This window comes from Pinus tabuliformis, chromosome 5_1, assembly GCF_031772625.1.
Source record: "Pinus tabuliformis cultivar Carrire ecotype Pingquan chromosome 5_1, CPIR1, whole genome shotgun sequence".
NCBI lineage: Eukaryota > Viridiplantae > Streptophyta > Pinopsida > Pinales > Pinaceae > Pinus > Pinus tabuliformis.
This window is the reverse complement of record NC_142305.1, coordinates 989990809-990010381: the sequence shown is the minus strand read 5'-3', so window position 1 is coordinate 990010381 and position 19573 is coordinate 989990809. Positions and strand designations below refer to the sequence as shown.

Below are 19573 nucleotides of genomic sequence, written 5' to 3'. Positions count from 1 at the left end.
ATCCTTGAGCGTCCTTTACTAAGTTGCCTTTCCTTTTCCTTGTCTTGTTACCTTGGCTCTGATACCATGTTGAGAAATCTGGGGGCAACAAGTGTAGGTGATTTCTCTTCTTTGATAACTGTTTGTGGTGTATTTTTACTTTTTTTTTGTTTAACTTCTTCTTTCATTTGATTATTATTATTACACTCGTCATCAAACAACTACCAAACCATAAAGAACAATAAGATAAAGGGCACAAGATATAGGCGATCAGCCAGGGCCGAAACCTCTCCAATCTAAGAGGAAAACTCACAAGAAATCTTCTCTTTATAGAATCTTCAATTGACGAATTCCAAGAGCTAGACCCTTGACAAAAACTTCTAGTCAAAGACACCTCCAAGGCCAAGTCCAATTTCTTTCTTGTAGAAGTTTCTTCTCACTTGTAGAAATTTCAACCCAAGTCAAACTTGTCCTTTATGCCTTCGAACTTGTAATGATGACTGCAACTTCGGCTCTCTAAGTTTGCAATGCTTGACCTGTCTACAACTACTGCAATTCTTACACGTGTGAGTGAATTATGGTTAGAACGATCTATTATTCTTGGTGGTCTCCCTTCTCTTCATCAATTTGACCTTCAGATCAGTTTATAAGGAGCTCAAACTTGACTATAATTTGTGATCTTTCTACAATTGTATGAAGCCCTAATTGCCTCGCATGTGTGGAAGAGAATAACCCAGAAAACAGACCCACAAGTGCTTCGATCTTCTTCCTTCTATTTCTTGTTATCTTCGCTTGAATTTAAACTTCCTTTTTCTTCCTTGATCGAACTCTTTCTTGCTTTATTTATTGCCTCCTTGAGATAGGCTGAGGTCTCCTTTATATAGGCATTCTGTCCCATTCATTAGGCCGACTTGTGGCTGTCTCCAAATGAACTCGTTGCTTCATGAGGCCGACTTGATTCTTGCTTCTTTGACAAGGTCTTTTGACTCTATTTGACTCAAACTAATATGTGATACGCCCAAATGGGTCTTCAATACTTAACAATGACTCATTTGACTTGTATACCAAATGTCAAACCCTAGAATCTCTCAATGGGAGCTTTACCTAAAATAAAATTCCTTGAGCATGAAACCCATGCCTCAAACATAACAAGAATAATTTTATTTTTCTTCTTTACATCAATTACATAAAATCATGATTGCATATGTCATCATGAAGACTGAAGCTAGTTACACATTTCAAAAATATTGCCCCCCTTGCTGTCGTCTATCAGCCTGTAGCATTCTTGACATCATTGATCTCCAACCCTTGATTTATTCAATTAGCCTTCAACATGATCCAGTTATATACATGTTTATGAGGCTATGCTATTATTGTATGTTGGGAATCACAATTTCCGTTAGTCCAACACCCACAGGTGTTAGTCAACGATCGCATTGCCAGAGATAAGGATCCACGAGAGGCGGTTAGTCCATGTCGCGAAACACACGGGGAGCGTTGGTTTATCCAGTGTCCAACATTGTATCCCTTTTTTATTTAATTTCATTTTATCCTAGATTTAGCTTTGGCATTTTCTAGGAGTTGTGTTTGCGCCCCACATTGTACTCGTATTGGTTGTATCCTTCAGCCCAATTGACATATATATGGTCGTTCGTTTCATATTAATAAAATTATCTTTCTTATGTTATCCAAGCTCAAACTGTTTGAAACTTTGAATTCTTCTTCAAATCAACATGATTCCCTTCTCTTATATGTGCAAATAGGTATGGGTAATCTCCATAGTGGGTATGATAGCTCTTTCATGAACCCAATAGAACCTACTTTGCACGTTTTCATTGATGGCAGGCTGTGGCACACTATTTGATTTGAAATACCTTTTGGTATCTTTGTGAATTTTCCAAGGTGACACAGGTCCTCAAAGATAGTTACCCTTTCCCTCATGTTGGTGATTCATTGTCCATGAAGCAACAAAACTTTAGCTTGTTGACTTTAATGTAAAAATACATGAAGATATTTGTAATAATAATTTATTATATATATAAATTGTACAAGTGATGTAGAATGTTACAATGAGGACCCACATATACACTAGGCAGGTGTCCCTTCATGATTGGGCATGTCTTTTAGACATGCCTTTTCACTTAACTAATGACTATTTTACATAATCATTACTTGATTATTTTGGTATTTACATTTATTTATATATATTTATGTTTATGTTTATTTTATATAATTTATGTTCATAACATTGCCCCTTCCTTGAAGATCTTTGCCCTCAAAGCTTATTGTTGGCAATTTCCTTTACTTTAACCTCGAATAATTGTCTTTGTTTGGCTCATGTCATTTTTGATAACCTCGAATAATCGTTTTCACTTGGCTCACGTCTTTTTTGATAATTGGTCATTGGTATCTCTGCCTGTGTAATACTGTCTTGAATCAAGGGTTATCAATCGATTTTTTATTTATTTTATTTTTATTTTTATAATAATATTTTTTGTTTTTTGCTTTTATTTTTTTTAATACATATATATATGTATTTTGAAATCGAATAACAACTATATAAAATATACATAACTTTATAATATATAAACTATATAGTTATATGGGTTGTAAGTCCAACGAATTGAGTCGTGGAAGGGCATGTTGTTTGAGTGTGTCGATTGACCAAGACAAAAACAACGACTGGCGGGGTTCGATGGACAACATGTCTTAGTCAGATATGGGGGAAGGCTAATGGAGGGGACACAGAGCAATTTTTTTTAAAATTGCGTGGAGTCTTGTTGGTTGTTGGATGGTGGTCCGATTGCATAATGGATGATGGTGTGGACAAGGTGTGTGGAAGGTGATGGCATGGTGAAATGACTGAAGATTTCGACTGACAAGGCTTTGATAGGTGACGGCGATGAAAAACGCATCAGATGTTTTTTGCTATCAGAGGGTGTCGTTGTGACGGTTTGACATTTTCATATCTTTAGATCACATCATTCGGGAGAGCCCTCTGAATCTCAGACAAATGAATTGTCTTTTTGCAGCCAGATCCTTCACAATATTCAACCATCTGCCCAAAATCACTAAGACATTTCTTGCGCATTGCATCTTCAGATTTTTCTTTATTTCCCTTATTTTGTGAGGAGTTACTTAAAATGTATTCCATGCTCCTCCGATCATCAAAGCCATAGTAAATTAAACTTCTTGATGGTTTTTGATCACGTCCTGCTCTTTTGGATTCTTGATAAAATGACTCCATAGACTTCAGAATATTAAAATGACATACAATCCGCACATCTTTTCGATCTATTCCCATCCCAAAGGCTACTATAGCCACCACAACTGGAACTTTTCCCGATGCCCAGTCATTCAGTGCTTGGCTACGAACCCTATCACTCAATCCTGCATGATATACACGACAAGAAATGCCATCTTTCAAAAGATGGGCCCCAATATCATCACATGTATTTCGAGCAAGACAATAAATTATTGTGCAGTCTTGCTTAGCTGCCTTCAGCATATCTCATAAATCAATATATGCATCATTCAAGAGGTCTTTGTATCGAACTTCATAAAAGATATTTGGCCGATTAAATGATGTTTGAAGTATTAATGGTTGATGCAAACACAATGACTTTATTACATCCTCTTGCACATTTGTAGCGGCTGTGGCTGTTAGTGGTAATACTGGCACACTTAGACGACAACTTCTCAATGTTGAAGAAAGTGTAACTAGGTTTGGCCTTCATAAATATAATTTTGATCTTTGTACTTGTAAAATAAAAGAAATATTATTTTTGTAAATTATAAAATGAGTTTTTTGCTCATTACATAGGTCCAGCACATGTTGAAGTCCTATAGGAAAGTCAAAGAGTCAAAGAAAATGTTAAAGAGCTCTTCTTGAGCATATATGTAATGTATATGAGTCAACCTAGTGTGTAGATCAGCCTTCCAAGACAAGAACAATCCTCTTGAAGAAGGCAACAAGCTAAAGGATGTAAAACATGGAGGCAGCAAGCTAAATGATGTAAAACACAGTCATGTTGGCCTGCAAATGAATTAAATAAGCAAAAGACAGTCATGTCGGTTCAATAAAGAGACACAACGATTCACATTGACATGTCAGCGAATTATGGAGGACAAACAACTATAAATACCCCGCTATGGTCACCGACTCACCATAGAAAAAACAGATTTTGGATGTTTGTCTGAACTTCGGATGGCACAGGAGCACAGGAATCTCGGACAAGAGCAGGAGTACATTAACCTCAGACAAGTACAGTGGACAGTATTTTCGGATGGTTACAGTGGTACATAATCTCGGGTAAAGTACAATGATTCTATGTCTCTCGGATGGTCATTGTCTTGGTGTATTGAACAACCTCGCATAACTATGATCCCACAGTAATATACTAGGCATACTAAACAAGATCATAATGAAGCTCTCGGTGCATTGATAAAGGCATGGAATCAAGGTCACAGTGAAGATGTCAATGAAGACAAGAGACCTTGTTGACATGGTGAAGCAGCAGTAATGAAGACCTCAGGGATGTAGTAGTGACGTCCTCAATGGTGTAGCAATGATGAAGAAGAGGATTGGTGACTTGGTCTTGGAGTGGCATAATAGGTCAAGGTTCATGGTCTTGGTATTTGTCAATTGGAATCTCTATAGGAAAAAAACTGTGCTAGTTTTCCTCTCCAAGAGGGAGAGGTTTTGGCCCTGGCAGAAAGCCAAACATCTTGTGTTCTTGTCTCTTTGTTTTGGTAGCTATTTGATGAACTAAAGAAGACACACTAATAATAAGGAAAGATTGTACTAATAAGAAAACCTCACAAATAGTTATCATGCTAAGAAGAATCACATTAACTTCACTTGCCCTAGATTCTTCAACACTCAGGATTGACAATTTGCGGTAACTGGATTTGAAATCATGGCCCCATGATGAAATACAGTGTGCCTCATCTATCGCAATGAGATTCAACAAGCCTCGTGAGTGAACTTTCTTTTATTTTTTCATAAACCCATTATTAAATGTAATGTTTTGTGCATTATTCTCATCATTTTGATCATGGTTTTCTTCCTCATTGTTGTGATATTGTTCATCTTCTTGTCTCTCAAGATAGTCCTTATCCACCTCATCTTCATCCTCATTATCATCATTCTGATCAAAGTCTTCTTCTCCTGCTTCACCTAGTTTCGTTTCTTCACTATCGCTTTTATCTTTCTTATTATCGATTTCCTTTTGACATGCTTTAACTTTTGCATATGGTTTTTCTAAACGCGACAATGCTTCTTGAATTTTACTAAACTGCTCTATGAATTTAGGACATAAATGTAATGGCATATTGTGCGGTGAACAATGTTCAAAGACTTGCATGGTTATATTGTGTGGCATGGCTCTGATACCACTGAAGCAACAAAACTATAGCTTGTTGACTTTAATGTAAAAATACACGAAGATATTTGGAATAATAATTGATTATATATATATATATATATATAAAATGTACAAGTGATGTAGAATGTTATAATGAGGACCCGCATATATACTAGGCAGGTGTCCCTTCACGATTGGGCATGTCTTTTAGACATGCCTTTTCACTTAACTAATGACTACTTAACATAATCATTGCTTGATTATTTAGTATTTACATTTATTTATATTTTTTTATGTTTATTTTATTTTATACAATTTATGTTCGTAACAGTCCACAACTGTCTGCCTTTTATCCATGGAGTCTTGATTATTTTGTTCATGAAAATATGTATATGTCCCTCACGGTCATTGGATCTTCACATGCACAAATGCTGTCTTGGTTGGGTGGCTCACATGACAGTTTAGTTTGTTTGGTTGCTCACATAATGGCTACTTCAGAAAGAAATTTGGTTTTTGTTTTTTTAATAAATATATTTTATTTTATTTTAACATGCCCAATGCTTTTTACAATTGCTTTTTACATTTGTGGACACGCTTACTTCCTAACCTTGATGACAACCCTATGCAGACATAGACACAGTGTGACTCCCTTGTAGAGGGATGGTTGCTTGACTGCTCACCCTTATTGACATTTTGTTCGGACAACAACTAAACCTCTTAATATGGGTTTTGAAATTGACCTGCTTGTAGCTCTACTCAATCAACTTGTTCTGAAATTGGCCTATGTTACACTTGTATGACCATCTCACAGAGGTGGCTAATGCGATGCCTAGACCCTTAACATCTTCTACCTTTAGCAAGTCCCTTCATACATCAAAATTGCTTGTAATTTCTCTTTGGACCGGTGATGCTTTTGTGCACCGTGTGATCTTACTGCCTCAGTGCCTTCTCTAATCACAGCTGTCCCTGCGGCTGCTTCACTCGGCTTCTTTTCAGCTTGGATTTGATACCATGCTGTTTTATACATATATGACTCATAATAAAGGGAAAGAGTGGATTCATTTGATGATGCAATGCCTCATACATAATAGTAGAAGAGAAGTACGTTATGTAATTCCCAAATACCTAACTAATAACCACTACAGTCTTCACAATATTAAATGCCTTGTTTTTTCATCACTTTATTGGTGAGACTTTATTATATGTCTAAAAGTCAATTTCAAATAAGCCATGTTCTAAATATGAAAATTATCTCTAACACTGTTTGACTTCAAATTTTGGTTAAAAGGGTTTTGTTCTGGTTCAGAGTATGATAACATTGATGAAATATACTGAAGGCCATAATGTAAACAGACTTGACAGACATTCACATATTGATGTTCCTATCACTGCTTGGGCTATATTTAACTTCGAGTCAACATGGGAACATGGCTTTTGTGGCAGTTTATCATTGCTATTTATGATTAATTGGAGGTCTATGAAAAGTATGTGTCCAGACCATACAGTATGTGGTAATATTATGTTCAGACAAAACTTCTATTTGTAGAATTGCTCCAGGAAAAATGCGATATCCAAAATTGCTATGGACTGTTGCTTTTGTTTTTGAGATATCATAATCACTTGCATTTTACTTATATAACTAGATATTTGTTGGAGCTTTATCAAGGTTATGTGTTAGGAATTAAATTATTGTTTTGATCATAGTAACTACCATTAACTAAGATTGTGACCATTTTGTGGCAGTGTTTATTTGCAACAGAAACTTTCAGCATAGGGCTGAACATGCCTGCAAAGACAGTTGTGTTTACAAATGTCCGGAAATTTGATGGTGACAAGTTCCGTTGGATAACTAGTGGAGAGTATATTCAGATGAGTGGACGTGCTGGAAGGCGAGGTCTTGATGCACGTGGCATCTGCATTTTGATGGTTGATGAAAAGATGGAGCCATCCACAGCAAAATTGATGGTTAAAGGAAGAGCTGATCCTTTGAATAGGTACAGTAAGTATTGAGAGCAGATAAGTAGTCTGCATAACTTGGTCTCCTATCTAGACTATTGTTTTCTGTTGTGTGATGTTTATTTAAATTTTCTAATCTGCCAGTCTTACAAAACAACCAGCTAGTATGGTTGTAGAATGCTAGTAGGATTGTTTGACAGATTTTGTGATTTAACATGTTTTGCTAGTATGGTTGTAGAATGCTAGTAGTCTTGTTTGACAGCTTTTGTGATTTAATATGTTTTCATTGCTGATCTTTTGATTAGGTACAGGAAATATTGATAGATGATAGGCAATGGTCTGTGTAAGTGTGTCTCCTATCTATATTACTGTTTTTGTTTGAGTGTCTTGCTGTCTAAATTCTCTATTATACAAGTCGTCAAAATGACTAGCTGTTATTGCCTTGGAATGCTAGTAGCATTTTTTGACAGTTCCCGTTATTAAATATGTTTTCATTTGTATTAGTGACTTGTTTTCAGTATATACTATATATAAGCTATGTCACACGGTTCGGGTTCGAATTCGAGTTTGACAACGATTAAGTTCGATTCGAATTCAAATTTTCCAATGAGGTTCGACATTAAGTTCGACTATACATATTTTTCAACATATATATATATATATATATATATATATATATATATATATATATATGACATAAAATAATAAAAAATCAAAATCAATCAATAAAGCTATATGAGTAGTAGTGAGCACCCACGAGCCACAAATCACGACCACTATTCACTTCATGCTCCGGGTGACGGGGACAAGCAGCATCTAGAAATTGAATTCAAGAAATTGTAGACGATACAAAATGCAACGACAACACTGAGCACAATAGAGCAAGTATACTCAAACTGAAGTTGGCTTGTGAAAATCTATCGACGACCATGGTAAATAAAGCCAAACCAGTGGCCACCACGGGAAACTAAGTGGCGGTAAGAGAAACAAGAGAAAACCATGTGTTGCCCACGGTTTTTCTCATAAACCTTAAAACCACTGACAAAAAAATTTGAACTCAACCTCGAATGGCAAAAAATTAAAAAATAAAATAAAATTCGGCTTCAGGTTCATCTTTAGGGTCACCTTCAGGTTCGAATTTGAGGTTCGACTCTCAGGTTTGCCGAACCTGAACGATTTTTTTTTTGGGTTCGCCGAATTTCGAATCCCAAGGTTGAAATTCGGCGAACCCTGTGAGATAGTATATAAGCAATTTTGAAGGTTACAATCAACACTTTATTTGTTGTTTCCAGCATAGTTGGATGGAAATATATCTCTCATCGCTTGATTCAGTTTGTAAAAATCCTCAGGAAATTTCGCCTTGGAAGTATCTATCCTCATCTCTTGATTCAGTTTGTAGATATTGTCCAGAATATTTGCCTTCGAACTATATATAAAATTGTGGAGCACATTCCATTCTCTATCATCTGGATGTGTTTCCCAGTCCATTTGCATTTATTTATCCCTCATTCAGCATTGTGAATATCATTCGGTGCTGGTATCTGTAGTACAATGAAGGATACACATATCCTGTCTTGCAGCCTAAAGTCAGCTTTGCTTTTGCTTTTGTTGCTTGGCCTCCATCATCCTGTGTTTTCTTTCTTTCTTTGTTTATATGTACGTTGAAACTTTCTTGATGAATTTCACATCTTCTCATTTGTTGCTCCTCTGCTATCTCTTTCCCTAGTTGCATATTGCTTCTTTCGCTTGTTGTCACTGTCTTTTCTGCATTATGGTTTAGTCCTCTTTTCCTGGTTTTCCTCATACTTTGGTACTTATTTTCTTACATTATCTGGTCTACGAATGCTTTGGAATTTGTTGTATCCCTGATCAATTATTCATTGATAGTTTGTTTAGATCATATATTGCTTCGAGTTTGGGATGCAATATACAAATATAAACTATATGAAGCAAATTGGTTCATCAATTTAATATCCAAAATAAATGTGATAAGTTAAATAAATCTATAAGAACAAAATATTATTACTATTGAGCATGATGATTACATTGATAGAGGGATCTCTGTATTAATACACTTTAAAAGGTGTTTCCCATGAAGAGTCGTGCCTTTTACATAGATGGTTACTTTGCTCATAAATTTGATAAGTTAAGCAATGAAATTATTCAGGGGCAACTTTCTATGATGAATAGGTTGACTATTATGGAGAAGGATAAGGGGCCACGTCCTAGCTATCCTCAATTCAATGACAAAAGGCCACCAAGAAGGAACTGAGATTCAAAGCAATGGACCTACTATTGAGCAAATTGTTTCTAACACCTTAGCTCCTTCAGACGTGTTTAACCAAGAAGATGATGATTGGTGTCCTTATTTGTGAGCATCCTCATAATGTTGATGATTGTCCTTATAATCAAGAAAGTGTTGAGGAAAACCCTAAACATTTAAACTTGATCAATGATTCATATCACCCTTCATTATGACTTGAGAAAAGGTATCATCTCATTGAACAACAACACGAGGATTTGGTTAAATAAATACAATTGAAACTAGGGATAAGTTTAGTAAAGGGTTACAGTATACAAGTAGAAACAAGCAAAACACTAACCTTCCAACCAATAATGATAATGTCCCTTCAAGTTGATGGACTAGAACTCCATTACCTTTAAATACTGATTGTAGTCCTCCCTCAACCTAAAAAAATGATGAGTTGCTTTAAATGTTGATTTGGGTAATTTGCTTGGTAAAGTAAATGTGTCCGTGCCTATCATTTCTTCCTGAGCTTAAAGTTTGTGGAAGTTTTGCCTTGATGCATTTCTTGTTGCTGGTCTCTTGTTGATGGATCTGTTAGGAAGAAGGAGGGTTTGACCTGGCATCTAGAGGTGGAAGTTTTTTGTGGTTATGATGTTGAGAAATCTGGGGCATCAGTAGTTAGGTGATTTCTGTCAATTAGTCACTTCTTGTGGGTGCTTTTTGCTTCTTTAGATTAGCATCTTCGTTACTTAGATTATTAGTGTTCTTCTTCACCAAACATTTACCAATGTATGAACATAAATAGACAAGAGACATAGAATGTAGGCTATCAGCCAGGGACAAAACATCTCACTCTTTGAGAGGAAAACCAACACAAATTCTTCTTATAGAGATTCCAATTGACGAATGCCAAGACCAAGACCCTTGACCTATTTGCCACTCCAAGACCAAGACACTATTTCTCTTGATTGTCTTCTGCTCCTTCCTTCTTCTTGACTCCTCTTCCACTTTCGACCTTCTTAGCACTAAAATCATCTCCTATCAGACATACTTGATAGCAACAAAATATAGACACACTTGAGATAACACCAAAATATATCACTGTAGTGTCACCGAAATATGATCACTGTAGTAGCACTGAAAATAGGATAGTACCGAATCTTGTGAGACTGAGATAGCACCGAATCTCTGAGATATATCACTGAACTGTAGCTCCTTCATAGCACAAAACAATGATCTCCATTATAGCACCAAATTGTGGCTCCTTCAATGCCTCGAGATGTAGTCTATATACCTCTGTCCAAACGGTGTTCTTCTGCTGTAGCACCGAACCCTTTTCTCAGAGATCTGAACTTCTGTTTAGCCCTAAAAGACCTTCGCTGTTCCTTCATCATCTATCCGAATTCCTGTTGATATCCGAACTTGTCTCTTCCCTTTTCGCTGTAACTATGATCTGAATTTCAGAGAGATCCGAGCTTGCTGACTGTGGAAATGTGAATACCCTTCATGCATATATATAGTGGTTTGCCCATGTATATAAGACGATATGACCTTAACGAAGGGATTTGTCTCTAATTAGGAGAGCCGACATGTGCCATCTACTTCATCTTGAGGCTGACTTGAAGAGAATTATGTGCCTGTCTTGGAGGGCTATTAGACAATCCTATAGACTATACATTTGTAACATGCCCAAGAACGGTTCTTCATACATGGCATTAACTCTATTTGACTTTTATGACAAATCTTAAAGGCTCTCAATGGGAGCCATCTAAAAATAAAATCTCTTTCTCATGAAACCCATGAAGCAAGCATGCAATCATATTTTTTCTTCTTTACATCAATTACATAAAAATCACAATTACACATATCATTATGGAGACCGAACGTAGTTGCACTTTTCAAGGTATAGGTCTTGGATATCTCATTTGATCTGATTCTTCAAGAAGCGAAGTTTTTGGGTTTCGCCCTTAGAGGGGCTTTGCCCTGGCTTGGAGAGTATATCTTGTGTTCTTTTGTTTCTGTGATCTTCATGTTCATGTTATGGTAATTGTTTGATGAAAGAATCAAAATAAAGATTAATAAAGAAGCAAACTAAATTTACAAGCAATTACTATAGAAAGGAAAATCTAAATTAAACTACAAGCCTCCCAATTTTCCAACATGGTATCAGAGCAGAAGGTTTGAAGAAAGGAGGCTAGAGATCACCTTATGAAAATCAATGACATGAATTCTGCAGAAACCCTAGCATTCTCTATAAAAGAGGTGGCACCATATCTAAGTGGCCAGGACATTGCACAATGATCTATAATTGTGACATTGCTTATCTGTGCATCAAGTGACTTCACAGTGGCTCATTGGTTCATTTGATATTTACACTGATAGTTGCTTGTTCAATTCACACAACATATACAACTCGTATGTGTAAAGGCTCATATCAAAGGCTGTTTTGTAATCCGCTATGATTTGGAAAAAGCTTGCTTTAGAATGTTTTGAAAGTTCAACTATTTCGTTTTGCCCTGCATGAACTGGGATTTATGTCCTTGGTTTTTCTTGAGGCATTATTGTATATAGTGATTTGCATTAATGCACAACGGTCGTATCTATGGCTCGCTTTCATAGTCCATTGTGGCATGTTGGTTTCACTCTAGAAACTTTGGCATGGATTTGCTGTGGCATAACAATGATTACAATAAATCAACGTGACACATAGCCAACAAGCCCACATTTGACATAAAAGTTCGCACCTTGACACGTATGTATGTTCTGGGACCTATGGTTGCATCGAGCGATAATATGCCTTGTATTGGCACGTTTCGATTGTGGTATAGGTCGACATTATTAGATATGATTCTACCCAGTGATGTTGCAATTTTGACGTGCTATATATTGTAATTTGTGGCTCATAACTTATGACTGTTTAGCAACCATGAAATAATGTTGACCTACCAATAAATTGTCATAAGAATTGCTATGCTCGTATTAACGAATGCAATAAACTGAAGTCAACATAAGTTGTCAAGAGTTGGGTTGGATGAGTTTTCCGTAATGTTTTTGAATTGTATGTGACATCACTCTAAAATGAATTGCGCTCAGGATCTTTTTACAGTGGTTCAATTTACATGACTCCGACTTGTGCATGGTTTTGTCATGATTGTATCGATATCAAGGGCTTGTGGATAAACACTGGCTCAAAATATACCTTATGACATGATCAATGACTCACATACACTGTGTATGTATGTATGTATGTATGTATATATATAGACTTGAATACACATGTACAGAGGGGTGGAATATATGACAGAGGCGTTGAAGGCACAACCTAATTGAGCTGTGGTTTGAATTCCAGAATGGAAGTTGCAGATCTAAGAGTGATCTCGTAAGGAGAATGAGAAACTTTGTAAGGCATATCCTTGAAAGTAGTCTTCTTTGAATAGAGTCTGTACATGGCAATGAGAGAAAATAAAACAAGATCTTTGGACTTGGCAGTTGAAAAACATTCGAATCTTCACAAGAAAGGAATGATATCTGAAGATTGGTATAGCTCTGCAAGAAGACAAAGTTGGGAGCTCAACATATGATAAGTTGAGACATCTATTGAAGACATGTTGACACATATAGAAGGCACGAATATTTGGAGGTATGATGATATCACAAACATATGTACAATGTGTTTTTTTACATGTCTAGACTATGGTAATGATCTTTTCAAAGGGGCTGAAAAGTAATTAGGGTTTTGCAACATATTTTGCATGGTAAGAATCTTGTTTTTTTGGTATTTAGGGTTTGTAAACCTTAGATGAGACTTGTATTAGAAAACCCTATAAAAGTGAAAATCCCTAACACTATTTTGGTTGTTCCCTCTATAGAAACCCTAATGCTTGAAATAAAACATCTAGGGTTTGTTGATCTAAATCTTGCTAGGATAATCTAGGGTATGTGGTAAAACCCTAGCCAAAGTTGAATTGAATAAACCCTAGGGTTTGAAAGTCAAAACCCTAGGACTGATGATTCTGCTGAAAGTAAAGCCCTAGTAAGGGTTAGATCCAAAAATATAGGGTTTGTATATTTTGATGGGTTGTACTTGTTGGTTAAAATTGCAAACACATAATGAACGCTGTCAAAACTATGGAAGCAAATAAGAAGGATGAAAGAACAAAGTAGAGCAACACTTGTGCTTGTTGATGACTCCTTGAAAGTGATGAGCGTGATGGAAGGAGGGAACTGTAAGGACTCTGAAGGAAAATGATGTTGAAGCTTCCAGCTAATGAGTTCGGTCCCGGAACACATTGATAATTGAAAGATGAAGCAAAATCTTGTTGCAATGTGAAGATAAAGCGTGCAAACAAATGTTGATTTCAGAGGAAGCAAATAGCAAAATTTGACACCTTTTCTAAGAGGCTATTATAATTTGACAACTCTAATATTGATGTTTTACTTGGGGTATGGCTTGGATCCCTGGTAGGACATATTGCTAAAGTACATGAAAGAGGCTAGGAGTGTTCATTTGACGATATTGATCAACATAAAAATGGTTTCCTGAAGAAAGAGAGAGACTTGACAATGATGACTCCTAGGAAGAAGATATTGTAGCTTGCTACTTAGTTCGTTTGATGGTTACTTTGGTTAAAAGGTAAAAAGCACGGAGAAGGATTTTTTGTATAATATGAGTAAGTATGTTGATCTCAAAGGAAGCAAGTAAACAAAATCTGATATCTTGATAAAAGGCCATCATGTTAAGGGAATTATGATATTGATATTTTGGTATTGGTTATTTGGTTTCTACTAGGAAGAACGTTGCAGAAATGCATAATAATAGTTGAGACAAGTGCATGTTATGAAATCAGCTCACAATAAGATATAAAAGAGAGATAAACACCTTAGAATTTAGCCTCTTGGAGGGGCAACCTCCTTTACATTATACAAATGAACAATTCTTGGATGATACAAATGACAAGACCTCCTTTCTATATATAGGAGTCTAAGGGGTCATAATATAATTAGAGCCGACATAACAATAATAATGTAATGTTATGTAAAAAACTAGTTAATTTTAGGTTATTATTTAATTTTAGGTTTAGTTAGACGAAAGGGCACGATCATAAGATCATGCCCTTTCCCAAAGGGTGTCCGTGGCGGTATATAAGCCAGGAACCCCATTGTAATCAATCATCATCCGTAATTCATCTTTTTTAATAAAATATTTCTATATATATTTCTGTCTCTCTAGAAGTTTTTCACTTCATTTGGTATCAGAGCAGTTCGGTCCTCTAGGTTGCTTAACCAGTGCACAGAGCTTGTTTTTCGATCCAAGTCTTTGGCTATCGACTCTTCGTCAAATTTATTGTTTGCTAAATATTCGGGAGTTTCTCCTTTTCTCCATTTTTCTAGGCCTTTGGCCATAAAAAAAAAATTAACCAAAAAAAATATAAGTAAATAAATTAAAAAAAGAAGAAGCAAAAAAAAGTAAAAGAAAAAACAAAACGGATACAAAATCTCATACCAAGTATATTTAAAACTTTTTACGTGGAGAAGCTCGTGGTTTTAAAAACAATCCATGGTAATAGCCCATGGTATTTTAAAAAGTTAAAGAAAAAACAGGGATACAAAAGCTGTTATGTGAAAGGTAAATATTACTTTTTACAGGAGGTTTTAAAAACAACTCATGGAAATAGCGCATGGTATTTTAAAAGTAAAATAAAAAACAAAAGGGATACAAAATCTCATACCAAGCTAAGTCACTTGACACGGGGATTCGGGACACGTAGGATTCGGGATTCGTGGTGTCGGATTCGGGACACGCTGACCCCCCGGAACAGGACACGTTAGGACACGTTATATATTATTTTATTAAAATATATATATATATATATATATATATATATATATATATATATATATATATATAATATCTTTAAATATATATATATTAAAAATTAGATATTATCATATTTCTTACACAAATTTTAATTAATGATACAAATTTATTGATTTCAAACATAGATCTTCATCTATAGCTATTAGCATGCATAATACATACAAAATTCAAATAAATGTCAGTGGTACTGGTCACATAAATGATAAATCTATTAAAAATTTAAATCATGATTCATAATTCATAACTGAAAGACAACTTACAACTACAAGATAGTAAGATAAATACACTGACAACTGTAGTTTTCTCATTAAGTCATCAAATCAAAATGTGTTACATAGGTAGTGTTGGTGCAATGCCAATGGCAAATAGAAATAGAAAATATAAAACAACTACAGGTATACAAGCCTCAAGGCATCAATCAACATCAGAATCAGCATCACTGTCCCCATCATCATGGTCCCCACTGCTCTCCTCTACATCCTCCTCCTCCCCTGTATCCATAGTCGCCTTTGCATCTGCTGGTATGGATGCTGACCCCTCTAAGTCATCAAATCTAACAGGCTCTAGCACTGGATCATTGAGATCCATGTTGGCCAATGCCAACTCAACAATGGTGTCCAGACCCATATCATCAGGAACATTGTTACTTGGGAGCGGGAGCGAAAGCGGGGAGCGGGAGCGAAAACGGGAGCGGGAGCGACATATTCAGAAGCTCTTGGTTTGGTGCTCTTGATTAAATACGAGTTCCATACCCTAATACATGACAAAATTCAATGGAAACATTGCAATCCCCCAATCCTAAAATCCTGAAAAACTGATAAGTCTGCTGGATTTTGAATGAAATCTAAAATTCTACTTTCTCCATATGAAATCCAATGAGGCCGGAACCACTCTCAAACATCCTGAGTCATTTCATGGTAATGTTAAAAATTTAAGTAAAAGGATGAAAATGAAGATTAAGGAGAATGCCACTTTTACTTTAAGAATTTAACATTACCATGAATAGCATATCAATACTAGGGCCTAGACTTGATTATGAAGCTGCCAAAATGCTCTACTCCTTGCTGCAACAGCACAAATCACTTACCAAATGAAAATATTAATGAGCAAACACACCCTTTTCATACCCGCGCTGAGCTTAGCGAGTCCTGGAAACCGGACACGTGTCCTAAAATCGCGACACGCCCCTGAAATCGCGACACGCCCTCGGACACGACGTGTCCTGTGATTTGGACACGAATCCGGACCGAATCGTGTCGGATTCGCCAGATTCAAGATTCGCAGGGGGTTTAGGACGAATCCGGTTTCCTAGATACCAAGTGATATTTAAAACTTTTTATGTGGAGAAGCCCGTGGTTTTAGAAACAACCCATGGTATTTTAAAAGTAGAAGATACTTTGATAACATTGGAGAAAAAAGGTGTGATCTAAATAATTTTAATCGTTCAAATCTAAAGATTGTGACCGTGGGTACCAAGAGTCATGTCTCATTCAAATTTTTTGAGAAAAAAATATTATTATAATTATAAAAAAGGATACTATACAATCCTTATATAGTTACATATAAAAGGAAAAGTGGGTCTCAAAAAGTATATATAAATTTTATATAATAATAATGTTATAGTATATATAAATTAAAAATTATATAATTTATAATAATATATATAAAAAATTTATTATTTTATAATTTTTTTTTATTAAAAGAGTGAAAAAAAAAGAAGAAAGAGGAGAGAGAATATAACATATAAAAAATTTATATATATATATATATATATATATATATATATATATAGAAAAAAATAAATAAATTGTTGAAAAAGAAAAAGAAAAAGGAAGATAAAAGAAGTGAAAAAAATGGAATCTCTAAGAAATGAACAAAAACAATTCCAAAGAGATGTAAAACAAGAAATCACAATACTTAAGCAACAATATGCTGGACTTGTGGATATGCATTACAAAGAAATAATGGAAAAGGACGAAGAAAATTCTCGTCTCAAGGACCACGTCAAAAAATTACTTGCGCAAGTGAAGAAGGCTAAGGTCTCAAAGAAAGAACTCAAGAAGCACTTATTAGAACAAGAAGAGGAAGCTTTGCATTTAAAGAACCTTAATAAAAAATTATTAGAACAAATCAAAGATCTAAAAGATGAAAATCTTAAGATTCAAAACACTGAAAATAAGGTTGATAAATCAGAAACCGAAGAATTTTTACGTCTGAGAAACCATAATCAAAGTCTGCTCAATCAAACTAAGAAACTTAAGGAGGATAAGAAAGCATTAAAAGATAAGTTGGAACAAGTCACTCAAGAAGAAGTATCGAAATCTCCAGTCACAACAGTTCAAGTTGAAAATAAGGGAACGAATACTGATCCAGTGAATATGACAACTCAAGAAGAAAAATCAGTTGAAGAAACGACACACTTAGATGTTGCAGTTCAGAAAATGGATATTCCAAGTGAATGTTCCATAACCAATTCAACAACATCTTCACCAAAAGAAAATCTAAAAACTTTATATCGGCATCCGAATCACGAGAGTAGACAAATCAACCAAGCTACGTATCAGGACCATTCAAACCAAAGACAACAAATTAATGTTTCAGAGAATAATGACGTAACATCCATCCCGTCTTACGCTGACAAGTCGTTACAAAATTCCAGTGATCAGAATACTATACAGAAAATTAATTTGGGATGGTCTGATCCCTTCTCAGTGCGACAATTCTGTTTGTCACTAAGAAGATCATATCAGCTTGTATCGACGAAGATGACTGTTCCAAGAGAGAAAGACTTTCAAAGCCGAAAAAGAGATCAAGCCTTTTTTCATCGACAAGCTTTGAGGACAAAGCTTTTTGAGGAAGGAGGCAATGTAACGAATAAAATATATAAATAATATAAATATAATGTAAATGATAATAATCATAAATAATAATTAGTTAAGTAGTAATTAGGTTGAAGAGGCATGTCTAAATGAGACATGACTCTTCATGAAGAGACACTTGCTTGGTATATAAGCAAGCCTCTCATTCTCATTGTAAATCATTCTCATTCATTCTATTCTTATTCATATATTTTAATATAATATTTATATCCTTAATGGATAATTTGATATTCCAAGTCTTTTGGAGTAATTAATTTTTAGAAGGAACTTTGTTCACTTCATTGTGAAAACTTCTGGAGAGACAGAAATATATATAGAAATATTTTATTAAAAAGATGAATTACAGATGATGATTGATTACAATGGGGTTCCTGGCTTATATACCGCCATGGACACCCTTTGGGAAAGGGCATGATCTTATGATCGTGCCCTTTCGTCTAACTAAACCTAAAATTAAATAATAACCTAAAATTAACTAGTTTTTTACATAACATTGCCTTCCTCTCGAAAGAATGCTTTGTCCTCAAAGCACATGTAACGACGGATGTTGTTGACAAAATGCTTCATTCTCCAAAGAAGCGTTTTCTTCAGGTAAGTTCTTCCACTTGATCAGATACTCCAAGATGATCAAAGTCACACACTTTAAAAGATCTTGGATTAATCTCTCAATTTCCGCTTTTTGGAGATGTGGATATCGGTATGGCTTGATGTTGACGGGGTCTGACCCTGCCTTGACTTCTATTCTATGCTCAATTTCCCTATTAGGCGGCATCTTCATAGGTAGGTCTTGAAATACTTTTTCATGCTTCCGAATCAGATCTTGTATCTCTGGTGACTCTTCTCTGGTCATATTTGCAGATAACATCTCTAACTGGTGACATTGTACTACATAAGCGGGTGCTCTTCTTCGACTCAGCTTCATCATGTGAGATGATGATACAACTTGATTTTCGGGTTCTTGGAATCCATGTAGTTTGTACTTCTGACCTCCCCATTTGAATTTTATAAATTGTACTTGATGGTTGGCGGCATAAGTACCTAAAGTTCGTAGCCATTGGATATCTAAGACTACATCTACTCCTCCTAACGGTACCGTGAAGAATGGAGACTCTAGATTAAAGTCTTGAATCTGCAAATTAACCTTATGGCATTTCCCTACCTTTTCAATCTTCTTACCATTAGCTACCATCACTTTCATGTTTGGTAAGGGAAATGAAAAAATATTGAGTCTCCTTGCCACGGTTGCATCTAAAAAATTGTGTGTGCT

The 19573-nt window shown here is 35.5% G+C and overlaps 1 protein-coding gene across 3 annotated transcripts in view; it reads left to right on the top strand.

The window, feature by feature from the left end:
* MTR4 (RNA helicase, ATP-dependent, SK12/DOB1 protein) overlaps positions 1-19573 on the top strand; it is a 330317-nt gene that overhangs the window by 189774 nt on the left and 120970 nt on the right. For all 3 annotated transcript variants that reach the window (XR_016260991.1, XR_016260990.1, XM_089433314.1), the window contains exon 7: positions 7089-7339. Coding sequence is in view for 1 of the 3 variants with exons in the window: in XM_089433314.1 (XP_089289440.1) it covers positions 7089-7339 (251 nt within the window). In the remaining 2 variants the exon portion in view is untranslated. The remainder of the gene's footprint in view (positions 1-7088; positions 7340-19573) is intronic.